Raw genomic sequence first — 25,295 nt, 5'->3', positions numbered from 1 at the left:
AAAGCCGTCTGCTACAATTACGGCTCCGGCAATGTCATTTTTCAATAATAAAAAAAGAGGTAGGTGCACACACGCATGTGAAATGATATAGTATTTAAAAAATATCGGAATGCATTTTGAAGCTGAAGCTTTCTGAACAAATGGATCTAGTAAGGCCCCCCTCCCTGACCAGACCAGATATCAGCTGGTGTAAATCCACATAACTCCACTAAATTCAGTGCAACTGTGCCATTTAACATCTGCAATAGATACGGCGCTTTGGATTGAACCAGAGATCTGCAATGTTGCCTTTCATGTTTCTCCCCTCCCCCACACTTTCTATCTGATTTTGCTGTGTTTTTTGGGGGGCGGTTAATAAAAAAACCCCTACCTTTTCTCACAGATAAAAATATCTGAATGCAAACAGTGGATGCAGTTTGGTCAAAGTTAAATACGTTCAAATATAAGACAAACTCTCAGAGCTAACTGCTTTGCTGTATATGTTCAAGTAGCTCTCTGTCTACTGAGTTCAGTGGGCCTTAGGTAAGTAGGGATAGAACTGCAGCCTGATATTTTTATTCTCTCTGGCCTGCGGTGGCTAGTTTTGCATGATTTTATACTTTGCAATTTCAGGATGAAAGCAGGGATGCCAGACCCATCTCTCACAATTGGATTGCTGCCCATTGTTCTGGCTACTGGTCTGTTTCTGGGCACCATTCAAAGTACTAGTACTTTTACCTTTTAAGTTCTAAATTGCATTGGGACTGGATTACTTAAAAGCGTCACTTTTCACCAGTTTGACGACTGGGACTCTCTTCCAGGTGCCCCACAGCAAAGTTAGAAGAAGAAGAGGAGGAGGAGGAGGAGGAGGAGTTTGGATTTGATATCCTGCTTTAACACTCCCCTGAAGGAGTCTCAAAGCGGCTAACATTCTCCTTTCCCTTCCACCCCCAAAACAAACACTCTGTGAGGTGAGTGAGGCTGAGAGACTTCAGAGAAGTGTATCTAGCCCAAGGTCACCCAGCAGCTGCATGTGGAGGAGCGGGGAAGCGAACCCGGTTCACCAGATTACGAGTCCACCGCTCTTAACCACTACACCACACTGGCTCTCTTAGGTAACAATTATTGACTAGTTAGGTAACAATGGTTGACTAGTGACCAGGGAGATGGGCTTTTCAGTTATGGCACCCTGCTTATGAAATGCCCATCCCTGGGAGACTTTCCTGGAACCAACTAAGATGTCATTTGGGCAGGAGGTGAAGACCTTTTTATTTGCCAAGCTTCTAACTGGTTAATTTGCTGTATCGTATTGATCCTAAACCTCTTCTGCCTTGTGGAATATCTTTGAGGGAAGTGAAGGCTAAGCAGTAAACCCTACACAAATCCAGACTGGAGTCCTTAAGACGGTTGGAGGGTGGGTGCCTTGTATGTTTCCTTCTGGCAACTCCTGCAGCCAAGCTGGTGCCAACCATATTATTATTCTGCTTTCCTTTGGACCAAATCAGTGAGAACAGGGCAGCCTGGGATCTCCATACATGCTGACCAGGCTTTCACCCACAGAGGCACATGCCATCATCTCAAGAGACAGATGGGTGCCAACAACCAGTAAATTAGGTGAATATGCAACAACAAAACCCCTAACAATCTGACCAAAATATATAACTTTTTATGGATTTAGAGGGCCCTCATAATTTCTGGCTTTACATGGCTGTTACCTTAGCATGTGCATAAGTCTGACACTACTAGGTAAGGTAAAGGGACCCCTGACCATTAGGTCCAGTCATGGCCGACTTTGGAGTTGTGGCGCTTATCTCGCTTTATTGGCCGAGGGAGCTGGCGTTCAGCTTCCGGGTGGTGTGGCCAGCATGACTAAGCTGCTTCTGGTGAAACCAGAGCAGCACATGGAAACGCCATTTACCTTCCCGCCAGAGCGGTACCTATTTATCTACTTGCACTTTGATGTGCTTTTGGAACTGCTAGGTTGGCAGTAGCAGGGACCGAGCAATGGGAGCTCAACCCCTTTGCGGGGATTCAAACCGCCGACCTTCTGATCGGCAAGTCCTAGGCTCTGTGGTTTAACCCACAGTGCTACCTGCATCCCATCTACTAAGGAGGAGGCAAATGACAGGCGGTGCCATTCCCTGGACTGGTTGTAAGTAAGAAGGCAGAGGCTGGAAAAGAGCAGGGTGAGGTTGGCAGGACAGTAAAGAAAATGCCTAGAATAAAGTTTAAAAGTCACCTGCTGAAATCTTTGGGGTTTAAGACTTTAACTAAATTGTACCCTGGGTTTGTATATTCTTGAGACACTGAATTAACTAGTTGATTGCAGAGGAAAAGTGGGATACAATCCCATGTATCACTGTTGCTATTTTTCATAGCAATGCAGATAATGGAGGACTATGATATGCATGTGTGAATTGGCTCCCATACATTTTTTGAAAGGATATCTTTGGCCACTGTCAAGAAGTTGAGATGTTAGCTACATCGCCTCACCAGACAACTCATTATCACCCCGTGGCCACATGTCTCGGAAGAAATCAAAACAACAGCACGGAATGGAAATAAGACAACATTGGAAAAGTCTATTTTGACTAGCTTGGTGGAAAAGTCAAGATGCTGTGACCCACCTCACATGTGTCGCATCATGAAAGACAATTGCACCAGTGCCTTTCTGCCCTGGGAGCTGTTTTTGCATTTCCTCCCTGATCTGGACCAATATTAACAACACCAGTAAAATCCCTAGAAACTATATAGGGGAATAATTAATTCCTTCTCTCCGCCTCTCTCCTCACTGCCTTAGGGAGCCATTGCAACAATCCCCATCCTCACTTCAGATATATTTGAATAATTAACAGCCAACATGTTTCACATTAAAGAGAAGGGTAGAGACTGCCATGATTAAGAGGCCTGGGAACAAAAGACCAGAAATGAATGTGGCATATTGATGCCAGCCAGAACAAGTACCAAATATGCCTGCCTGCTATTGGAGAGGCATTTAGCTAGCTTGAAACTACCTGGACTTTTCTACCTGGCTTGAAATGAGTTGTCTAGAGAGAGACAAAACAATAAAACACTGAACTGGTGTTGTGAGCAATTCCTTGTTCCTTAATGGCCATGGGATGTTATCTTGTATAGTGAGACAAGTTGCTTCCTTGTATATTTATAGTAAAGCCTCACTTACCTAGAAGCTATGTAGTCTAATTCATCTCTTGTTCCATAAATGCCTTTCTCTAGTCCATGCTTTGTGCACTGTATAAAAATTCACCAAAGCGAAATGAATTTTGGACGATCACTTTCGATGGAATTCAAGTCAGCGTTCCAAAATGGGAGCAAATTAAGTGATCTTCCAAATCGTGTTCAAATTGAAATGGATTGATTTTTAGCTGTGTGGATCTCTCCTTTGAGTGTGTCAGTGGTCTATCTGTGGCAAGAAGCTTTGAGTTTCAGTCCAAAAATGAGCTGGGGGATCTGCACACCTGGGTCTGAATTTTCAAAACGTGGACTAAAATTCTGCAAACCTTCCAGTATCTGTGCATCTGTGATCACTTTACAGAGTTTGTAACTGGTGCATATGTGTGTGTATTTATGTTCTACAACAGAGATGGGTAGGAGTTCACTCAAGTTCCCCAGTTGATCTTGGGCCAGTTTTGGTGGGCTGACATCGTTTACAATTGTAGTGGCATGGATGGCTCAACTGAACAGGTAGTAGTAAGCAGAAAACCCTTGAACAGAAGACAATGCCCCCTCCATTTGCATTAATCCCCCCCTAGCGTAGCCTGAGTTCTGACTGCTGGCATATCCTTCAGCATGGCAGCATTGACACCATCTTTGTACATGCATAGCTTATGCTTATGCAAAGATGGTGGTGAAGCTGTAAATTTGTTGCCACCATTGTAGCTGAGGAATATTCCAGCGGCAGATGACAGACAATAGCAAAGCTTGGAGTATAGGGCTCTGCGGTCTGATAAGACCTGTTATACAATATGATTTCAGGTGGCAATTAAGGTTCTGGGGTTGAGGGCATTACCTTACCTGTAGCACAGTTTGGCTCGGCATAGGGCCTGTAGCAATCGCACTGATAGCTCAGCCACAAGTTGATGCAGCGCCCCTTGTTTTGACAAGGGTGGTGTTCGCACCAATCCTTTTTGGTGCAGCCTGCCTTGACATTTAAAGATGAATCAGATGACATGTTCTCTGGGATTATAATGTTCAAGTCTATTTCAATGTCCTGAAGACAGCCTACAAACGAAGGTGCAGAATGCATATTATAGATGTTTAGTAGAGAGTCATCGCTCCTGTTCCCCACTGGCAAACCACCCAAAAAAGTGCTCTGAAAAGTAAACATTGGCTGATCGCCATCTATGGTGGCAGTAGCTTTACTGAGACATGGCTCTATACAAGAGCTGTCGAGTAACTTAAGAGTAACTGCTCTTGCTATGGTTACCTCCACTGAATGCCATTCGCCATCACTGACATTCTGTGCTATATGCAAAAAGGCCTTTGACTGGTTATTATTGACTTGCATGGATAAGTGTAAGTAGCCATTCAGTAACTCCAACTTCACAAATGTGCTTTTGTCCCCTCGGTGGAATAGAAAAGTTGTTGGCTGAATAGTCAGAAACCTAAGGTTTATGTTATAGAAACCATCCTGGACAGGCGTTGTGATACTGTTAACCCGAAGGAACCCATTTCCCTGAAAAGACAATGTGGTCATTGTTTCACAGTGTACTCCGGTATATCCATTTGAACATATGCAGCTAAATCTGTGTTGTCCGTCCGTAAAGTGAGGAACACACAGCCCCCCATTTTGGCATTTATGTTGAACACATCCAAGGAGGACTTCTGTGCAGTTCCAGCCGCCATAATATATGCCCTCCTCCTCTCCAGGTTGGCAATGACAAGTATAATTCCCAAGATAATTCTCACAGGTCCCTCCATTTTGGCAAGGGTTCATTTGACATTCATCAATGTCTTCTTCACAGTGGATGCCTGCGAGAAAGCAGAAAGGAAGAATGAAGGCCTTGATCCTATAGACCAGGTTAGGCTTAAAGTTGGGGTGCTTCCAGATGGAGACTTAAGACTGTAAATGGGTCACTGAGATCTCTCAAATGAGTCATTGCCAAGTTTATTTTTTAACTTACTGGAGTAAAATACAGTCTGGCACTTTGACTATGGCATCTGGTGAGTGCTTTTAAAAAACCCCTGAATGCACGAGGAGCACTCATCCCACAATACACACCTGTCTGGAAGCATCCTTTTATCTCTCAAAAACAGAAACACAATGAACCATGTGGCACAAAATATACGTTTTTGTCCCCCAAGTATGGCTGAGTTTGTTGATGGCTGGGGGTGGGCGGGGGGGGGGGGGAGGAGATACCTAAACTGTATCTATCTGTCTACTCCCATTTGGACTTCTTAGATCCAATTTAAACAAGATGGTGTACATATAGAGAAAACACTGCCCACGTGCTCACTGTCACATTTTATATCAGTGCTTATGTGCATGTTAAATACCCTAGGGATCTGTGGCTGGCATACTCACACTGCAACTTTATTAGCTGAGGGTCTGATTAAAATGTGAAGCCAACCACATGGAATACTGGCAAATCAGTTTCAGCAGTTGGACCTTAATGCTTACATAGTAAGTCAAGCTCCCACTATGGATAACTCTCTCATAGTTGGTGTGAACTGGCTAAAGTCTCTGGCTATAGCCTTCGAGGCAGGTGCATTCTGGGGCTGATTTCCCACTTTCTTGCCTCTTGTCTAGTCACTTGCCCTGGAGGACAGCAGTGCAAAACAGCTGCAAAGTATTTCTAAGTCAGGAAGGAAACATTATTTCCCCCAATTTGTATTCATTTCCCACAGGTGCAAATGACTTGCTTGAGCTGCAAGGCAGCAATGAATGGTGCCGGCTATGTTAAAAATATTAACATCATGTGTTTTATATATATATATATATAGAGAGAGAGAGAGAGAGAGAGATGGAAAATAGTTCCAGGAAAACATTTGTTTGTAAATTCAATACATTTCCACCTTTAAATTAAGCGACACGCTTTATAATTAGTAGAAGCAACAAAATGTGCTATGGAGCAAAACGCAGTTGTTAATGCAAAGTGAATCTAAAGTAACAATGAGGTGAGATTTGTTTGCTATTTCTAAACAGCCTGAATGTAGGAAAATGCTTTAGAAACGAAAACAAAGTACGACCTCCAAATAGTAGATTCAATATCAACAGTATTGTCCTATTGCAATACAAAACACATTATTAACTTTTTTAAAAAACAAAACCCAATTGAGGAAGAATTCAGAACTTTTCTCTTGATTCTGAGTTGGCCTCTTTCCAAATCATCTCCCCTGATTATCTACCTTTCAGGTCTGCCAGGTTTCAAGGTGCTTACAGAAGGTAGGCCACTCTATCCTGCAGCAGACAAACTCTATGGTGCCATCCCTGTATGGAGTTATGTGTCAGGATCTATAAGACCGAACATAGGTGGTCGAGTGTCTTATCGGTTTGGAAGCAAAATGAAGAACACCTCAAATAAGGATCTACCGTATTTTTTGCTCTATAGGACGCACTTTCCCCCCTCCAAAAATGAAGGGGACATGTGTGTGCGTCCTATGGAGCGAATGCAGGCTCCTTGACTTCAGCGATAGCAACGCAAAGCCTCCAAAGCACAGAGGGAGAGCTCCCCCTGTGCTCCGGAGGCTTCGCGTTGCTTTCGCTGAAGCCGCCTGAAGCCCCCAGAGCGCAGGGAACTCCCGCTGCGTTCTGGGGGCTTCAGGCAGCTATCCGCAAGCCTTTGGAGTGCAGCAGGAGTTCCCGCCGCACTCCGAAGGCTTGCGGATAGCTGTCTGAAGCCTGGAGAAATTTCATGCATATCAGTTAATATCTTGACCCTCCCTCCACGAAAATAGCTGTTTACTTGGCCGTTTTCCTATGTCGTGAAGGCTGAAATTTCAATTCAGTGGAGCAGGGTCAAGATATTAACTGATATGCATGAAATTTCAAATATAGCTATATAATCCCTAGTTTAGGGAGATAAGACCTTTGGAGCAGGCTTTTTTTTTTTTAAGAAAAGTTTTTAATGAACCGCCCTACTGCTCTACCCTCCACTGGGCTTCCCGGGTCCTGGAAAGACGGCCTATGTGAGACTAGGCTGAGTAGATTAGATAATACAGAGCATGGTGATATCACAATAAATAAAACCTCCCCTTCAGTAGTTTCAAGCACTACTACAGGTTCCACATAATATCTGTACTGCATTGTTTACTGTGACAGCAGCTACACTTTGGAGCTCCCCGCCTATTACAACAAAGCTCGTGCCTTTGCTAGACTCTTTTCGGGCACCTGCTAAAAGCATTCTTCTTTAGGCAAGCATACCTAGATGCTGAGGAAGCTGAAGTAATTTTAATCTTAATATTTTAGCTTTTGTATGTTTTAAAGTAGGATTGTTATTTTTTCTTGATTTTACTGCTGTGGTGTTTTTGTGTGTTTTGTTTTGGTAAACCACGTTGCAGGTTTTTTAAAATAAATTTTATTAAATAAATAAACAATAAATATAAATAAAATAACACAAACCAAAACACAATCCATCCTGTAGATTTAAGTATCTGTCCATAGCCGCCTACTTGTTATCAGAGGCCCAGAATCCACATTCCTTTGTAAGAAAATATGAAATAATGTAAAACCATTTTTGCAGGCAAAAAACCACACAAAACAATGTGTGTGGGGGTGAGAATAAATTTTCCGCACTGGGTACCACCTGACCTTTCTACACACCTGGGGGCACCTGGAGGGTCTGCTATACTTATCTATTTACACCACTGTCCACTCAGATATTTAACTTCTAAAACCAGGCTGAGGAGTTCAATTGAAATAGATTTCTTTTAAGTGTCCAAATTCAAGCAAAAAATTAAATTAAATAGCACCCTTCAGATATCCCCTCAGACTAAATATAGCAGCAAAACGGTTGCAGTGCTTAATCAAGGTCAGGAATCAGAAAATGGGGAGTGTCCTTAATACATTTGAACCATCGCAGGGTATGTGCATTTTTAAACTTTTGATTTTTCATCTGAAGGTAGCTTGTAGAGCTAATGAAGAGAATCTGTCTTACGTTCTGGAGGCAGCGCCACCCAACCCTTTCTGTAATTAGCAGCTAATATTGCTTATTGTTGGCCTTCTGGGAAGCAAGGCCGCTGTCACCCATGTTAACTGGATTAGGGAACATTTATAGAACTTCAGAGCCAGCCACTCAGAGACACCCATATTTCAGTGGACTGAAAATTATTTGCATGCCAGCGAAGTGTGAGATGCGTCAAAAGTTAGGTGTGGAAAGGGAAGGGTTTCTCAGGCATTAATTGTTTTCAGCCAGCACAGGCATCTGCTAAACCAAATGTTCTGCGTTTTGTTATTGTGGGGAGTGGGGGATCAAACCACCCCAGTTTTTATTGATGTTTACAGCGAGCACAAGTTTCTGATTAAGTAAGTATATGTCAGATGTTCTATTCCCTGTCTACAGAATTCAGTAGCTCTCTTCCTGTCCGTTGTCATGGATTGTACTTGAAAATGAGGCCAGGTATATCCGTAGCTGTCAACTTTTCCCTCTTCTTGCGAGGAATCCTATTCGGAATAAGGGAATTTCCCTTAAAAAAGGGAAACGTTGACAGCTATGGGTATATCCCATTCCTCTTCTATTTGCAGACCCTTTCCCTTTGATACTTCCTTCATATACTTAATTCTATGTTTTCGTATTGCCCAGCTGCAGCTAACTGGCGTTCATGAAAAATAACTGAGTATGCAATTCTGTGCCCACTTACCTGGGGGGTAAGCCTCATTGAAAGTGAGACTTGCTTCCAAGTAGGTAAGCATAAGATTGCACTGTAAGCCGCCTTAAATGTGGCTCTGAATAGATTCACGGGCTTACTAAAGCAGTTAATCAGGCTGAATGCTATATTCTGTGAACACTACTTTTTACGACTTCGTCAAACATGAACCAACTGCTTGATATCATTACTGACAGCAAACTTGGTTTAGGAAAAAAAACCCAAAACATTTCTTTCTTCCCACAGTTTCCAAATATATTCTAATTATATTGCACTGATATAATTAGAAATCTGATATTTAGGTGCAGGTAGGTAGCTTTGTTGGTCTGCCGTAGTTGAAACAAAATAAAAAAATTCCTTCCAGTAGCATCTTAGAGACCAACTTAGTTTGTTATTGGTGTGAGCTTTCGTGTGCATGCACACTTCAGATACCTGAAGATACCTGAAGAAGTGTGCATGCACATAAAAGCGCATACCAGTAACAAACTTAGCTGGTCTCTAAGGTGCTACTGGAAGGATTTTTTAAAATAATATTTAGGTGGCGAGAGATGTAACAGCTAGATTTGAGTTGAGACAGAAAGAAAATAATAACCTGTGACCGCTACCATAGATAAGCAACACAAGTCTGTTGGTTTAGAAAAATATATACGTGAATAACATTTTCTTCCAACCCTGCTCAAAATATATTCTAATTATATTTTATTAGAAGCAACGTGATATTCAAATTGTAAGCTTCACATCTAGGTCTGAGGAAAGACATTAGCTTAGAGGCTGAAAACAACCAATGCCACAACCAAAATTACCTGCGACCATTGTGATTAAAAGAGCCCAAGCTTGTATTGTAGCTGCAACCATTTTCCCCCACGGCAGACGCGGTCCTTATAGCTGCATTGCATATTCCACGAGATAAGTATGGGGTCTGAAGAGGAAGACCTGAGCAGGTGAATCTGCAAATGTGGTGTGCTTGTCAGTTTAGCTTGGTAGTGTTTTTCCTCAACAAGCCAGATCAGCAGGGCTTAACCTAAGGCTCATTACGTGCTGACGCAATTGTTGCACACTATATATACTTAAGGAAATCAGCCCTGACTGCTCACTGGAAGGACAGAGCGTGAAGCTGAGGCTCCAATATTTTGGCCACCTCATGAGAAGAGAAGACTCCCTGGAAAAGACCCTGATGTTGGGAAAGATGGAGGGCCCAAGGAGAAGGGGACGACAGACGACGAGATAGTTGGACAGTGTTCTTGAAGCTACCAGCATGAGTTTGACCAAACTGCGGGAGGCAGTGGAAGACAGGAGTGCCTGGTGTGCTCTGATCCATGGGGTCACGCAGAGTCGGACACAACTAAACGACTAAACAACAACAAATATATACTTAGGCTGCAATCCCAGACACACTAGCCTGGAATTACATTCTGACAGAATTCAATAACTTCTAGGTTAATGTGTTTTTGATGGTGGTATTTGTGTGGTACTTTTCCCTGCCCACCAAACTGCCCACAACATCCAATACAATTCAGCTACAACAAAGGTTGACCTATTTAATTGCATTCCCTCCAATATTTCCCTGATGAAAACAGGGACCTCCTATTCAATAAATAAAATAATAATAATACCGTATTTTTCGTCCCATAGGACGCTCCGTCCCATAGGACGCACCTAGTTTTTTGGGGGGAAATAAAGGAAATTTCCCCCCCCTTTATTTCCCCCCCCAAACCAGGTCGGGGAAACCAAACCAGGTCGGGGAACAGCGGGATGGTGGGGCTCCGCCTCCCCGCTGTCCCCCAAGCTTGTGGGGTTGGCGCTGGGGAGTAGCGCAATTCTCCCCAGCGCCAGCCTCCAAACCAGGTTGAGGAACAGCGGGATGGTGGCGCTGCACCTCCCCGCTGTCCCCCGAGCTTGTGGGGCTGGCCGATGTCTGCCCGAAGCGCGGGGTGCTCTGCTTCAGTGCGCCCCGCGCTCCGTGCAGCAGGCTGCTATCCGCAGCCTAGGGATCCCTGCGGGAACTCCCGCAGGGCTCCCCAGGCTGCGGATATCTGCCTGGCGCGAGGGGCGCTCTGTTTTAGGGTGTCCACGCGCCGGGCAGCAGGCTGCTATCCGCAGCCTGGGGAGCCCTGCGGGAACTCCCATGGGCTCCCCAGGCTTGCTGATAGCTTCCTGAAGCCTGGAGAGCGAGAGGGGTCGGTGTGCACCGACCCCTCTCGCTCTCCAAGCTTCAGTGAAAGCCTGTATTCGCCCCATAGGACGCACACAGATTTCCCCTTCATTTTTGGAGGGGAAAAAGTGCGTCCTATAGGGCGAAAAATACGGTAATTTTATTATGGGTTGCCCTAGAGTGGGTTGCTCTAGCCACTCTGGGCAGCTTCTAACATATTTAAAAATATAAGAAAGCATAAACATTAAAAAACATCCCTATACAGGGCTCTTCTAAAGGTGTCTTCTAAAGGTTATACAGTGGTACCTCGGAAGTCGAACTGAATCCGTTCTGAAGTCTGTTTGACTTCCAAAATGTTCAGAAACCAAGGCGTGGCTTCTGATTGGCTGCAGCTGCACTGTATATAAATTATACAACTAAAGAAACTGTTCTGTTTCAAAGGTGGCAACTACAGTTTGGAGAAAGGGACTTGTGAGTATGGCTTGAGCGTTTTGATTCTCAACCCCCCCCCCCCCGTTTTAACACTGACTGCCTCATGCTTAAAAGAAATAAATAAACGAGCTGCAGCAATTCTTTACCGCTCGGTATTTTCAAAAGGCTTCTTCATCCTGAGGCGCCACTCCATATCTTATTGAATAATCATGAAAATTCAAATTTTGCCACATCTGTGCTGCTAATTGTCAAGTGATAATTGCTCTTTGCTGAAAGGAGGAAATGCACCTTCATGAGAGAGGCTGAGAGGAAGCGGGTGAGCAAGGAAGTGAAGGCAGCCAGGCTAAAGTAATGGTAATTAACCCTCATGCTTCAGGGCATAAATCCATTGTCTGCTGAAAGGGCTGGAAAGGAATGTTCCGTCCACCCGAATGATCATCCCGTCCCCTTTTACTTCAGCTGGCGAATGGAAGCATCATCCAAGCCTTTTCCTTTCTTCTGTTCATTCTGAGGGCTGCTAGATTCTAAATTGAATAATCTAATCTGGTCCAGCAAACCTCATGATTGTATTAGTGCGGCTAAGGCCCCTCTCTGCCCTGTCTGCCAGAGGCAGCGACATTATTTTATTCTGCTCTCTGTAGCTGTTCCCTGCTTGTAGGCAACAGATCAACTTGCCTCATCACCACCACAAAGTAAACCTACAATTCAGAATTCCACAGCTCAACTCGCACTGTTTTCTTCTGCTGCTAGTGCAATAGTCTCGTTTCATTCCCCGGTCCCCATGTATGTTAATCTTTCTCCCTCTCAGTTTTTCCCTTCTTGCTCTTTGTCTTTCCTTTTCTCTCTCTTCCTTGTCCTCCTCATAATAATACTGCCTTACACAACTGACGTGGTGCTGGTCTCCCCGGTGGAACCAGTGGTGGAGCATATGCCCACGCTGCCCAGGGCGGGCGCGCTCCCAAGGGGGACGTGGCATGGAGGGTGCCCTCCCAGGCACAGGATAGCCGCTCGGGGGCCCGGAGCAGTGTGTGTGCCCTGCAGCTGAGGGCGGAGTAAGCCGCCCATGGTGGACATTCAGCGCACCGCCTGCCCACGAATCCCAAGCCTCCCCAACCTGTCAAAATGAAGGTGGAAGGGGGGAATGCTGCCGGCAAAGCAGTGCAACTCTCTCCCTTACCCCAACGGCTTGGGGTAGGCAGTGCACCGAATGTCACCCCTCTCAGTGAGGGTACCCGGGGTGGACCGCCCCCACCGCCTCCCTTTCCAGGGCTGAACCTGCCCTATTTAGAAAGTTTCTATTCCAACCTTCTTTGTCACTAAGCTCAGGGTGGGTTGTATCATATACAGTGGTACCTCGGGTTACAGACGCTTCAGGTTACAGACTCCGCTAACCCAGAAATAGTACCTCGGGTTAAGAACTTTGCTTCAGGATGACAACAGAAATTGTGCAGTGGCGGCGTGGCGGCAGCGGGAGGCCCCATTAGCTAAAGTGGTGCTTCAGGTTAAGAACAGTTTCAGGTTAAGAACGGACCTCCAGAACGAATTAAGTACTTAACCTGAGGTACCGCTGTATAGGAAATCGAAACAATGCAATGAAATTAGAGCAGATAACAATAAAGTTAAAACACCATTTTTAAAAAATCATATTAAAAAGTCCGGACGATACGGCAAAAATAAAAATAAATCTCATAGGCTCATTGCATATAAATGCTTGAGAGAACAGGTACATTTTAAATTGACACCAGAAATAAAATATTGTTGACACCAACTGTACCCCCTAAAGAAAGATATTCCCCAACTGAGCCCTATTCCGTGTTCCTGCTAACTACCATTCTTGGCAGCAGAACATTGTAGCACATGGGCTGTCTCGATCCCAAGTTGTTTAGACTTTATATATCACCCATAACACATTGATTGGCACTGGTTGCTAGAGCAGAGATGACCCCTTTTACCCCAATTGCACAGTGCTGCTCCAACAACCACAGCTGCTGGTGCGCTGTAGGCAGGTTCATCTGCTTAACTCCTTTCAGAAATCATCAAAAGAGCAGGCGGCTTGACAGGAAGAAGTTCCCCTTGCACCCCAGAATACTGCTCACAGCCCCCGCCTATCATCTGATGAAACGCCTGTGGGGACGTTCAGAATATTCATCCCCTCCTTCCCACTATTTGTGCACCAATCAATGAACCAGTGCTATTTTTCTAGAAAAAGAGGCGCCATAACTCACCACAAACACCTCGCTTGTTCTCTTACAATGGCACCCACCTGAGAGGTGCCGGAATTGAGTTCCAGCAAGTTCCAGGAATGCGGGTGGCGCTGTGGGTTAAACCACAGAGCCTAGGACTTGCTGATCAGAAGGTCAGCGGTTTGAATCCCCACTCCCGTTGCTCGGTCCCTGCTCCTGCCAACGTAGCTGTCAGGGGCTCAGGAGCAGAGGGACAGGAAAGGGAGGAATTAGAGACCGAGGGGGAGGAATCCGAGGGAGAAGTGAGCGATGAGAGCCGCCCGAGGTCTCTAAGTCTCTCCAGCGAATCGGAGGATTCACAGAAAGGGGCTCCCGTGGTCAGAGCTAGGGGGTTGCCAGAGGGAACACCTCAGGAAGGAGGGGACAGAGGGGACTCAGAGAGCAGCAGCTGGAAATCGGGACCAGCCTCCCCACCGGAGAGCAGTAGGGGGGAGGAGTCCCAGGCATCGGCAGCAGGCAGCTTTCCGTCAGCGGAAGGACATGAGTCAGGGTTAGCCACGCCTGCATCAGAGAGCGAGGAAACGGTCAAAAGGAAGGTCGGAGGCAGCGCGCGCGCGCCAAGTTCAAATGTACAAGAGGGTGGCGCAATGAGCAGCCCGGATAGGGAGCCAGGTCCTAAAGCCCGCCGAAGGGAGGGGGAAGAATCCGAGGGGTCCGCCTCCGAAGCGTCCAGGAAGGAAGGGACCCCGGGGGGTGGTAGGACCCAGAGGCGGAAGGAGAGACGGAAAAGGTGGAGTAAGGCTAGACTCTTAAGCTGGTGTACAGGGGGCGGAGACTCAGACGGAGCTTCGCCGGTCTAGTGTCTAGACGTAGAGACGCACGCTAGGGTTTGAAAATGGATAATGTACTTCAATAAAGACTTTTGTATATTACCGCTGGCTAGCGTGGGTCCTCTGTGAGCTGGGACCTGGAGGCAGTCTCTGACAGTAGCAGTTCGAAAGCACGTCAAAGTGCAAGTAGATAAATAGGTACCGCTCTGGCGGGAAGGTAAACGGCGTTTCCGTGCGCTGCTCTGGTTCACCAGAAGCGGCTTAGTCATGCTGGCCACATGACCTGGAAGCTGTACGCCGGCTCCCTTGGCCTATAGAGCGAGATGAGCGCCGCAACCCCAGAGTCGGCCATGACTGGACCTAATGGTCAGGGGTCCCTTAACCTTTAAGTTCCAGCTGAAAAAAATATAAGCCCTGCTAGTAACATCTCTAGAACATTGCCTGGCACCCTGAGTTCCTTCAACCCGAGTCACATTTCTGATGTGGGTGGACAACTGGCCACTGCAAAAGAAGGACCCTCTGGGAGTGGGGAGACAAAGGGGGGGGGTTACTTAGAAAGATGGAGAACATCTGGGATCCCAGACTAACATGGCCAGGTGGGTGCCATGAGAACTATGTGCGCTCTCATCAGTCAGATCCTGTGCAAGACCTTGGGTAGGAATGCATACAGCGGGCCTGGGGGCCAGGTCTCCATTGGGCCATCTACCCCAAAGGCCTTTACCTCCACTGACTAAGCCAGCAGGGAGGGTGGGAGAACAGAAGGAAAGGAGAGGGCCACAGAAAGCGCAGAAAGGAGAACACAGGTAAGGAGGAAAGAATGCACAATTGAAAGTGGAGACTCACCTATCTGCAGGGGAAGGGCCTGTCATGGGGAATGGGATCACTGATTTGGACCCTGCCATGCGAAAGGCTGGGCTGGATGAATCCCTAGCCAGAATTAAGATTGCCGTAAGAAATATCAACAACCTCAGATATGCAGATGACACAACATTGAGGGCAGAAAGTGAGGAGGAATTAAAGAACCTTTTAATGAGGGTGAAAGAGTAGGGCGCAAAATATGTTTTGAAGCTCAACATCAAAAAAACGAAGATCATGGCCACTGGTCCCATCACCTCCTGGCAAATAGAAGGGGAAGAAATGGAGGCAGTGAGAGATTTTACTTTCTTGGGCTCCGTGATCACTGCGGATGGTGACAGCAGTCACGAAATTAAAAGACGCCTGCTTCTTGGGAGAAAAGCAATGACAAACCTAGACAGCATCTTAAAAAGCAGAGACATCACCTTGCCAACAAAGGTGGAGGAGACTCTTGAGAGTCCCATGGACTGCAAGAAGATCAAACCTATCCATTCTTAAGGAAATCAGCCCTGAGTGCTCACTGGAAGGACAGATCCTGAAGCTGAGGCTCCAATACTTTGGCCACCTCATGAGAAGAGAAGACTCCCTGGAAAAGACCCTGATGTTGGGAAAGATGGAGGGCACAAGGAGAAGGGGATGACAGAGGAAAGATGGTTGGACAGTGTTCTCGAAGCTACCAGCATGAGTTTGACCAAACTGCGGGAGGCAGTGAAAGACAGAAGTGCCTGGCGTGCTCTGGTCTATGGGGTCACGAAGAGTCGGACACGACTAAACGACTAAACAAGAACAACATTGGGAGGGGCAGTTCTAGTCTCCTGTCCTCAAGGATCCCTGGGGAATAAACCTTGTTCTTCAAGCCTTTGTGGTGGTTCAAGCCTCACTATGGCTTAGGAGCCCCACCCCCTGTGCCCTGTGCGGCAGAATCACTCTCTTGCCATCTGCATGTTCGGACATCTATCTGATCCTGTATTCCTGAGGATATAGTCTATATTACAAGTTGTACAAAGGTATGACGGTAAGTGCTATTACCTCTCATCTGTTTTGAAAAGACTGGCCAAGGTCAAAATGTGTTGCTTTCCAAATGGTTGAGAGCACTGGATTAAATAAAATAAAATAAAAATATTGCAGTGGACTTGGCAAGCAAATTTGCTTTCCCTCCTTGACAACACTTAAGGGGCTTAAAAGGATGTTTGCTTCTTAGATGAATTCCATTACATGGAGGGCTTGGGCAACGTCCAATCTGCTATGAAAGGGGATTGTGCATCTTGTCGCTTGTTGGCTGCTTCTTGTTCATCCTAATTGAGATGGGCATGTACAGCCATTGTGCTGTCTAGTGTGAAACTGCTCCTGCCTTTAACTCTTGCCCAGGGAGATAGCAGCTGCGGGAAACAGTTCAGTGGCTTGCGAGAATTCCCTGTATCGCTAAAATGCAAACGCGTCTGTATAATATGTAAAAGTGACTGAGTTTGCATAGCCTCATTGTCAGACCATGTTAAAACAGAGTCTTGGAGCCAGCAAGGTAGAAAGTGATAGTTTTAATAGGATGGGGCTATTTGGAAGAGGAACACAGTCCTAAGAGGAGCACAGAAGAAAAGAAAGCCTGCGCGGCGTATATCTGTAACGCACCAATATCCAATCTAGAATAGCGCTTATGTCTAGTAGCTGTGTGCATAACATTTGCCTTTGCCTTTGTGTTTGTTTTCAAATTGGGTTGGGGTAGAGAAGGCTGGGGGACTGTCACCGTGCCCCATTTCTGAGAGACCTCCTGAAAATATCATCCATCAATACTGGAACCAGATGAATGGTGAGAACTGAAATTGGTGAGGCAGCGAAGGGGTTCATCAGAAGCAGGGTCAATTTGTTATTATTTAAACAAGAGGGTGGCGCTGTGGGTTAAACCATCAGATCAGAAGGTTGGCGGTTCGAATCCCCGCGACGGGAGAGCTCCCATTGCTCGGTTCCTGCTCCTGCCAACCTAGTAGTTCAAAAGCACACCAGTGCTTTTAGGTACCACTTCGGCGGGAAGGTAAACGGTGTTTCCGTGCACTGCTCTGGTTTGCCAGAAGCGGCTTAGTCATGCTGGCCACCTGACCCGGAAGCTGTACGCCGGCTCCATCAGCCAATAAAGTGAGATGAGTGCCGCAACCCCAGAGTTGGCCACGACTGGACCTCATGGTCAGGGGTCCCTTTACCTTTAAACAAGAGGGACGCAGGTGGCGCTGTGGTCTAAGCCACTGAGCCTCTTGGGCTTGCCAACTGGAAGGTTGGCTGTTTGAATCCCCATGACGGACTGAGCTTCCGTTGCTCTGTTCCAATTCCTGCCAACCTAGCAAGCTTGAAAGCATGCCAGCGCAAGTACATAAATAGGTACCACTGTGGTGGGAAGGGAAACGACATTTCTGTGTGCTCTGGTTTCTGTCACAGTGTTCCGTTGTGCCAGAAGTGGTTTAGTCATGCTGTCCACATGACCCAGAAAGCTGTCTGCAGACAAATGCCGGCTCCCTCAGAATGAAAGCGAGATGAGCGGCACAACTCCATAATCACAAAAATACATAAAAACAACAAAAAAAGTTCTTTTCTCCCCCATCCTTCTCCCTCCCAAAGGTACTGTGGACATTTAATGCAGTTGTACAATTATTAGCATCTAACTGAATTCAATCTAGTGAGAGAGAACCATAGAACTGCTGAGTTGGAAGGGGCCGTGGGGGTCCTCTAGTTCAACCCTCTTCAATGCAGGAATCTTTTGCCCAGTGTGGGGCTCAAACCCAAAACTCTCATGCTGTACCAGCTGAGCTATTCGTAGGTTAGGCCACAGTAGGCTAGGCTGCTTCCCTCTCCTCTTCCTGCACACCCTCAAAATCTGAGGGTTCCCAGATGACACAGCACAAGCCCTAAGTCACTTAACAGGTTCTGAGGGACTTGTCTGGTTGGCTAGTGCTACTGATCAGGCAAAAGGACATGAAAGGAGGAATGGAAGAGCAAAGGAGTTCTGCAGCTCTACTTAAAACTTTTGCAACATGTATGTCAGAATTGCTGCTTTTCTTTTTTTTAATGCCACCTAGCGAACACCTGGCGAAGTCGCCTCGTGGTCGGGGCGCCCCGTTTGGCATGGAGGTGGCGGGCGCGCGGGCGTCTCTCCCCCCCCCCCTCTCTCTGCGAGAGGCTCAGCCCCTTCACTGGGAATTGGAAATGCTCTCATAGTGATATTTTGTGACCGGCTGTGATGCACAGGTAGCCGACTGGCTGCAACAAGGGATGGACAGAAACAACTCCAGGAAGCCTCTCAGAACAGACATAATTGGGGAATAATAAAATGATAGCCATTAGGTGGCAGCAAGAAGTCCTCTTCTGCAGAGTTTTAACAATATGTCCATAAGCGACTGTGGAGGCCAGTTCTGGATCCACACGTCCTTCCACAGTGGGGACATTGGTTTCCGGGCTGGAGTTGATCATGGTGAGGATTTGCCAACCGTGCCTTCCTCTTAGCACTTTTTTTTAAAGCATTATTACAACTTCTGCAGTTATAATAATGGTGTATTATTATACATATAGGGTTGCCATATGCCTGGAATTTCCTGGACACAGTCAGAAGCAGTGTCCGGCTGCAAATCGCTAAAATCTCCAGGAAAATCCGGATGTATGGCAATCCATGTCGGAAGTCCAGATTTTGCTGAATTTCCTTTAAAATAGCTCCAAAACATTTTTTTGCTCAACAAAAAGGGCTCAACAACTTTCGTGTCCGGAAAGGTTAGCTAGGGAGGTGTGAGAGCTATCTTAAAAACTTAAAACGGGTAATTCGTCTTCATAATCAAGCTCAGCATCTGTTTCCGACAGTTTGGTAGGAGTTGGTATAAATATGCATTATCATTCACGTTCTTACTTACCTGTAAACACCCTGCAATTAGGAGCCGAGATGCTATGGGGGATCATTTAGGTAAAAAGATAATTTATGTGACACACCACCTAAAATGTACCTTCTCCAGTATTTGTTAGCACACTTTATTTTGGCGGTTTGCATCACAACAAGCTTTTGCATTGCTTGTTGTGAGCTTATTCATGAGGCTCACCTACAATAATTAGCCACGCTAATGTAAGGAACCCCTGTAGTTCCTAGTGTAGGGAGAACTCCCAAGCCTTTGCTGCCGAGTCTGCTGGAGGAAATGCATACAGGTATTATGAATTGCAGGGACGCGGGTGGCGCTGTGGGTAAAAGCCTCAGCGCCTAGGGCTTGCCGATCGAAAGGTCGGCGGTTCGAAACCCCGCGGTGGGGTGCACTCCTGTTGCTCGGTCCCAGTACCTGCCAACCTAGCAGTTCGAAAGCACCCCCGGGTGCAAGTAGATAAATAGGGACCGCTTACTAGTGGGAAGGTAAACGGCGTTTCCGTGTGCTGCGCTGGCTCGCCAGAGCAGCGATGTCACGCTGGCCACGTGACCTGGAAGTGTCTCCAGACAGCGCTGGCCCCCGGCCTCTTGAGTGAGATGGGCGCACAACCCTAGAGTCTGTCAAGACTGGCCCGTACGGGCAGGGGTACCTTTACCTTTTATTATGAGTTGCATATCATCAATACTTCAAAGTCCAATGTGGTGTAGTGGTTACACAAATGGGTTAAGACTGTGGAGACGGGGATTCAAAACTCCCTCTCAGGCTACAATTCTTTATCTACCTACCAGGAGTAAGTCCCACTGAATTCAACTGGGATTCCGTCACCAGGAAGAAACCACAGCCTTGTTCATTCTGCCCCTTCTGCTATAATTAAAAATAATTCTCAAGAATTTAGATTGGTTCCCATCCATGGTGGATACCCACATGGTTAAATAACCCAGAATATAATGGCCTGGCCCACAGATCTATGAAATTTATTCACAGATCTATGGCCTGAGGCATTACAACTTAAAATGGCGGGCGGCCACCATGGATGGAAGCAGAGCTAACAACCATCCACCACTGAAATGTATATTTTTTGGGGGGGGGGGAGGCAATGGGCAGCACAGTGAATGGTGCTGCAGCTGAGTCAGGAGGGTGAGGGGTCCTGGGATCCTCAGCCAGTGCACAAAATGGCCGACTGCATACAGCAAGCCTGGCCCTACCACCAAGTTAGTAAAATAGAAACAAACGCTCCTCTCCAGATATGCCCTCCATATTGTGGCAGGTGAAGTAGCCCTTAGATTCATTACCATCTGCTAAACCCAGAAATGGAATGTAATTTTATTTATTTTGTGGGGGTGGGGGTGGAAAGAGGGAGGGAGGGAGGGAGAGATTAATCGTTAAATTTAGAAAACAGATACTGTCTGTACTTGACTTCTTTAAAACTGCATTCATTTGTGGAAACTGAAAGACTTCACATTAAATAACAACAAAACGGCTGTGAAGGAAAGAGGGGTGGAGATGGTGTGAATGGAAATATGTTTACATCTCAGTGCTTTCGAGACGAAGCTGAACACCATTTTGCAGCTGAGAGCATTATGCGCAGCGTTCAAGCTGCCCTTGGCGGTGCTGGTATAATTAAGGGTGTGTGTGTGTGTGTGTGTGTGTGTGTGTGTGTGTGTATATATGTGTGTATATATATATGAAACAGACTGGAGGGTGTTTAACCTCTTCTCAGCCTTTCCCTCATTTTCCACCAATCTGCGGAAAGACCTCCAATGACCCATGTACACTAGTCTGGTTTCTCTGTGGAGGATGACATTGTTTTCTCTTTCGCAGACTGGACAGTTTGGGACTTGTCAGTGTTCGCTGCTCTTCCCCCGCATCCGATCTCTGTATGGTGTTTCCACCGCGTTCCCCACCTGTTCTGACCCCTTAACTTGAGAGGTCGCATTCTGGAAGCCTCTTGTATGGCAGCGCTGAATTCTACCTCGGGCCAGCCTGCTCAGTCAAGCCACTTAATTTATACGCCAGGCCACGGCCCGGCATGCAGTTCCTGGATTCCAGGTGCAATTATGTTTAAAGGAAAACACGAGCCATTTTGCGCACCCCAGAAACTCGGGAGAGTTCAAAGGGGCGAAGACGTGTTTCACACCATCCATAAAGAGTCTGAAATAGATTTGAGAGCCAAGTTTGTAATTGTTACGGACATTTCTGAGCCTCCTAACTGCGACGGCTACGACAGGGCTGTTTTTCTAAGGTGACATCATCTCTGCCACAGGCATTATGGAATCCTTATGTAAGTGGCTACAGACTGGCTTCTAATCTGCATCACTGCAGCTTTAGCAAACATAAAGGAGAACATATAGCACAGCTAAACTCGAGATCTGTTTCCCTGGGATTGTGCAACACACTGTGGGTACAGCTAATTAGGAAATGACTCCCCCCTCTCCCCCGCTCTACAGCCGTCTTTTTTACTCCTGTAATTTTCCTGTTAAAGATACAGAGGCAAAATGCGCTAGGTTTGTTTTTTATGGGCCTTGGGGAAACGTATGTTATGCTGCACAGCAAACCAATTTTGCACACTCAAAAGTATGTTTCTTGAAAAAAAGAAAAAGTTGTCATCGTTCTGAGAAGCGCAGCTGGATTGAAATTGTTATAGACCTGGCCTTTTGATAACGGACTCTTCTAATAATTTCCAGGGTTCCAAAACTACTATTTCACCCTTTCAGCTTCCACAAGTTGGAAGATGATAAAGAACAGATGTGCTTGGCGGGTGTGTGTGTGTGAGAGAGAGAGCTAGTGTGATCCTACCCACTGCCCTCTCTCACATGGCAACTTTCTTGTATGGATAGACTATGATGAGGGCTTGGAGCAAGGGTTCCCAAAGCGGTTCTCCAGGAGGGAGGGGAATTACCTAGAGGGCCCTAAGAGGCAGGTGAGGCAGCAGGGGGGCAATGGAGGTGTAAATGACTTTCAGACTCTGAAAATCTGGTTTCACTGCATGAAGGGCATCAATTTTGTTGAATTAATTAAGCTAAATGGTTTTACTTGGACTTTGATTGTATGTGCAATTAATGGTTACTGTTTTGAATTTTATTGATTATCAGGTTCTTTTGTGGATTGTGCAAAGTGCTATTCTGAATCATGCTTCAGGGGCACCGGGGATGAGTTTTTTGAACCAAGGAGGCAGTGGCCCAAAAGAGTTTGGGGACCACTGGCTTAGAGGACCATTCAAGATGTTGTTGGATCAGATGTTTTCAGTGGGTAGGGCTAGATTTGCAGAATTTGTATGCCGCATAATTCTAGAAGCCTCTAAGCCAGGCATAGGCAAACTCTGGCCCTCCAGATGTTTTGAGAATACAATTCCCATCATCCCTAGCTAATAGGACCAGTGGTCAGGGATGATGGGAATTGTAGTCCCAAACATCTGAAGGGCCAGAGTTAGTCTATGCCTGCTCTCAGCAATGTACACAAAAGATAAAACATACATTAAACGTACCAATAAAAGTAAGTGAAAGTTAAAAACAAGTTGATTTTTTAAAAAATTAAAGTAGAAATAAAACCAGCAGTTGAAATGTGTGCATATATATATATATATATATATATATATATATATATATATGCACATGCCATATCTACATATTAAGCAACTAACTTACTTTTAAAAGACATCTGAAGGCAGCCCTATTTAGAGAAGTTTTAAATGTTTAATGCTGTATTGTGTTTTTAATATTCGGATGGGAGCCACCCAAAGTGGCTGGGGAAACCCAGTCAGATGGGCAGGGTATAAATAATAAATTATTATTATAATTATTCCATATCTGGGTAGGTTTGCCTGTACAACGTATTTTTTTAAGCAGCAAAGGTACCTGCCTAGTGTCAGTGGGCAGATGTTCCAGAATCTAGATGTTGCCACATTGAAAGATCAATTCTTTGCTTACTTATTTAACTTACAAACATTTTCCTGCGCTTGCAGAAGTGCTAGTTCTGCAGATCAAAATGGGCACCTCTGGGGTAAGGCAAACTAGGTAAAGGTAAAGGGACCCCTGACCGTTAGGTCCAGTCATGACTGACTCTGGGGTTGCAGCGCTCATCTCGCTTTATTGGCCGAGGGAGCCGGTGTACAGCTTCCGGGTCATGTGGCCAGCATGACTAAGCTGCTTCTGGCGAACCAGAGCAGCGCAAGGAAACGCCGTTTACCTTCCCGCTGGAGTGGTACCTATTTATCAACTTGCACTTTGATGTGCTTTCGAACTGCTAGGTTGGCAGGAGCAGGGACCGAGCAACAGGAGCTCACTCCGTCGCGGGGATTTGAACCGCCGACCTTCTGATCGGCAAGTCCTAGGCTCTGTGGTTTAACCCACAGCGCCACCCATGTCCCTCTAAGGCAAACTAGTCCTAAGCTTTTGAAGGCTTGCTCATGTGGGGGAAATGTGGGCATTGGCTCATTTGTAAAGAAAAAGAAAAAAAGGGCACCCATTCAACATTACACGCATAAGAGCGCAGAAGCAGAAGTGAAGACAAATGCATCCTTCATTTACCAGAACAAAAAACCGAGAGATGGGCTTTTTGAATTAGTCAATTTAGTAACAGATAATGCAGAACACTTGCCGCACTTTATGCCTGACTCAACGAAAGCTGTTGAGGAACTGAGGCCTTTTTGAAGGAGACCATTAACATAACCACTGGAGCAGCTGTTCTGAAGCTCAGCAGATTAAAAGAAGAATAAACTGGCTTAAAAATACATTCATGGAGATCCAGCCAGGGAGCTGTTTGTATGTACCTAGTGTGGGTATCTGTGTCTAGATGCAGGTACACATCGCCCAACGCATCTAATCCTCCCCAATGAACTTCATAGTTGTAGATGAGGAAGCCCATTTGTCTGCATTTAATTGGATGGGCACATCTAATATGAAGAAAGTATCAGCTATTAACCAAGCGATGTTAAAAAAAGAGGGGAGGGAGAAAGCCACTGGATCTGGGCCACTGTCTATAATCCTCAGAACATTTCTTTCTAAATTATATTAAATCCCTGCTGGAGTGACTACAAGCACTCTACAATGCCGTGTTGAAATCTGATTAACTTTTCACACCCAAAACTCTTATATTTAATTCAATTATTGGAAAAGAAAATGTTCTCGGATTCTTGGAAATTCTATTTTTGTGTGTGAAAGTCTCTTCTGGAAGCGACTTCAAACCTTAGACCTCTCTCGCGTTTCTGTGCCTGTGCATAATTACGTGCATGGAAGCTCGGATCAAGATCCAGCCCCAAACACATTTCTCAGGCTGCAAATCCTACTCAGTGGCACTTAAGAGATTTGCACTCGGTGATTTTTATGAGTTTTAAAAAGGCATCCCTTTGTCCCCAAAGCAAAATATGGACCGTGTTTTATCAGGGACTGCTAGCAGAAGATAGGTTGTCCTTCTAGGGGTGACTGGCATGTAGGCACCCCCTCACCTATAATTTCAGGAAAACCAGAGGCTTATGTTCCCAAAGGTTTCTGTGAATCAATGTCAAACACAGAGAGATCTGCCAGGTTCCAAAGATCTACTGCTTGAAGGCTTTGTCAATCACGTCCAGTTGTGTTATGCAGCAGAGCTCTGCAACAAGACAGGATGGATTATAGGGGGGGGAAAGAAGTCCTCAGTGCTATGCCAGGCCACAAAAGTGGCTCACCTCAGGAGAGTAAAATGTCAGTGTGGGATTGGAACAGAGTACTTATAAACTTCTGTAGTACAGTGGTACCTCGGGTTAAGTACTTAATTCGTTCCGGAGGTCCGTTCTTAACCTGAAACTGTTCTTAACCTGAAGCACCACTTTAGCTAATGGGGCCTCCCGCTGCTGCCGCGCCGCTGCTATACGATTTCTGTTCTCATCCTGAAGCAAAGTTCTTAACCTGAGGTACTATTTCTGGCTTAGCAGAGTCTGTAACCTGAAGTGTATGTAGCCTGAAGCGTATGTAACCCGAGGTACCACTGTACTTTAAATAGCATTTGGATATTTCAGCATGGGGAACACGGGTGGCACTGTGGGTTAAACCACAGAGCCTAGGACTTGCCGATCAGAAGGTCGGCCGTTCGAATCCCTGCGACGGGGTGAGCTCCCATTGCTCTGTCCCAGCTCCTGCCAACCTAGCAGTTCGAAAGCACATCAAAGTGCAAGTAGGTAAAT

At 45.9% G+C, this 25,295-nt stretch overlaps 1 protein-coding gene across 8 annotated transcripts in view; it reads right to left on the bottom strand.

Annotated features, from left to right (window-relative positions):
* CRB1 (crumbs cell polarity complex component 1) overlaps positions 1 to 25,295 on the bottom strand; it is a 146,218-nt gene that overhangs the window by 41,676 nt on the left and 79,247 nt on the right. For all 8 annotated transcript variants that reach the window (XR_013392852.1, XM_077928368.1, XM_077928371.1 and 5 more), the window contains one exon: positions 4,012 to 4,968. Coding sequence is in view for 7 of the 8 variants with exons in the window: in XM_077928368.1 (XP_077784494.1) it covers positions 4,012 to 4,968 (957 nt within the window). In the remaining variant the exon portion in view is untranslated. The remainder of the gene's footprint in view (positions 1 to 4,011; positions 4,969 to 25,295) is intronic.

The sequence above is a fragment of the Podarcis muralis genome, chromosome 5 (assembly GCF_964188315.1).
Source record: "Podarcis muralis chromosome 5, rPodMur119.hap1.1, whole genome shotgun sequence".
In the NCBI taxonomy this organism is placed as follows: domain Eukaryota; kingdom Metazoa; phylum Chordata; class Lepidosauria; order Squamata; family Lacertidae; genus Podarcis; species Podarcis muralis.
Note: the sequence above shows the minus strand (reverse complement) of the source record. Positions and strands in the feature narration are given on the sequence as shown.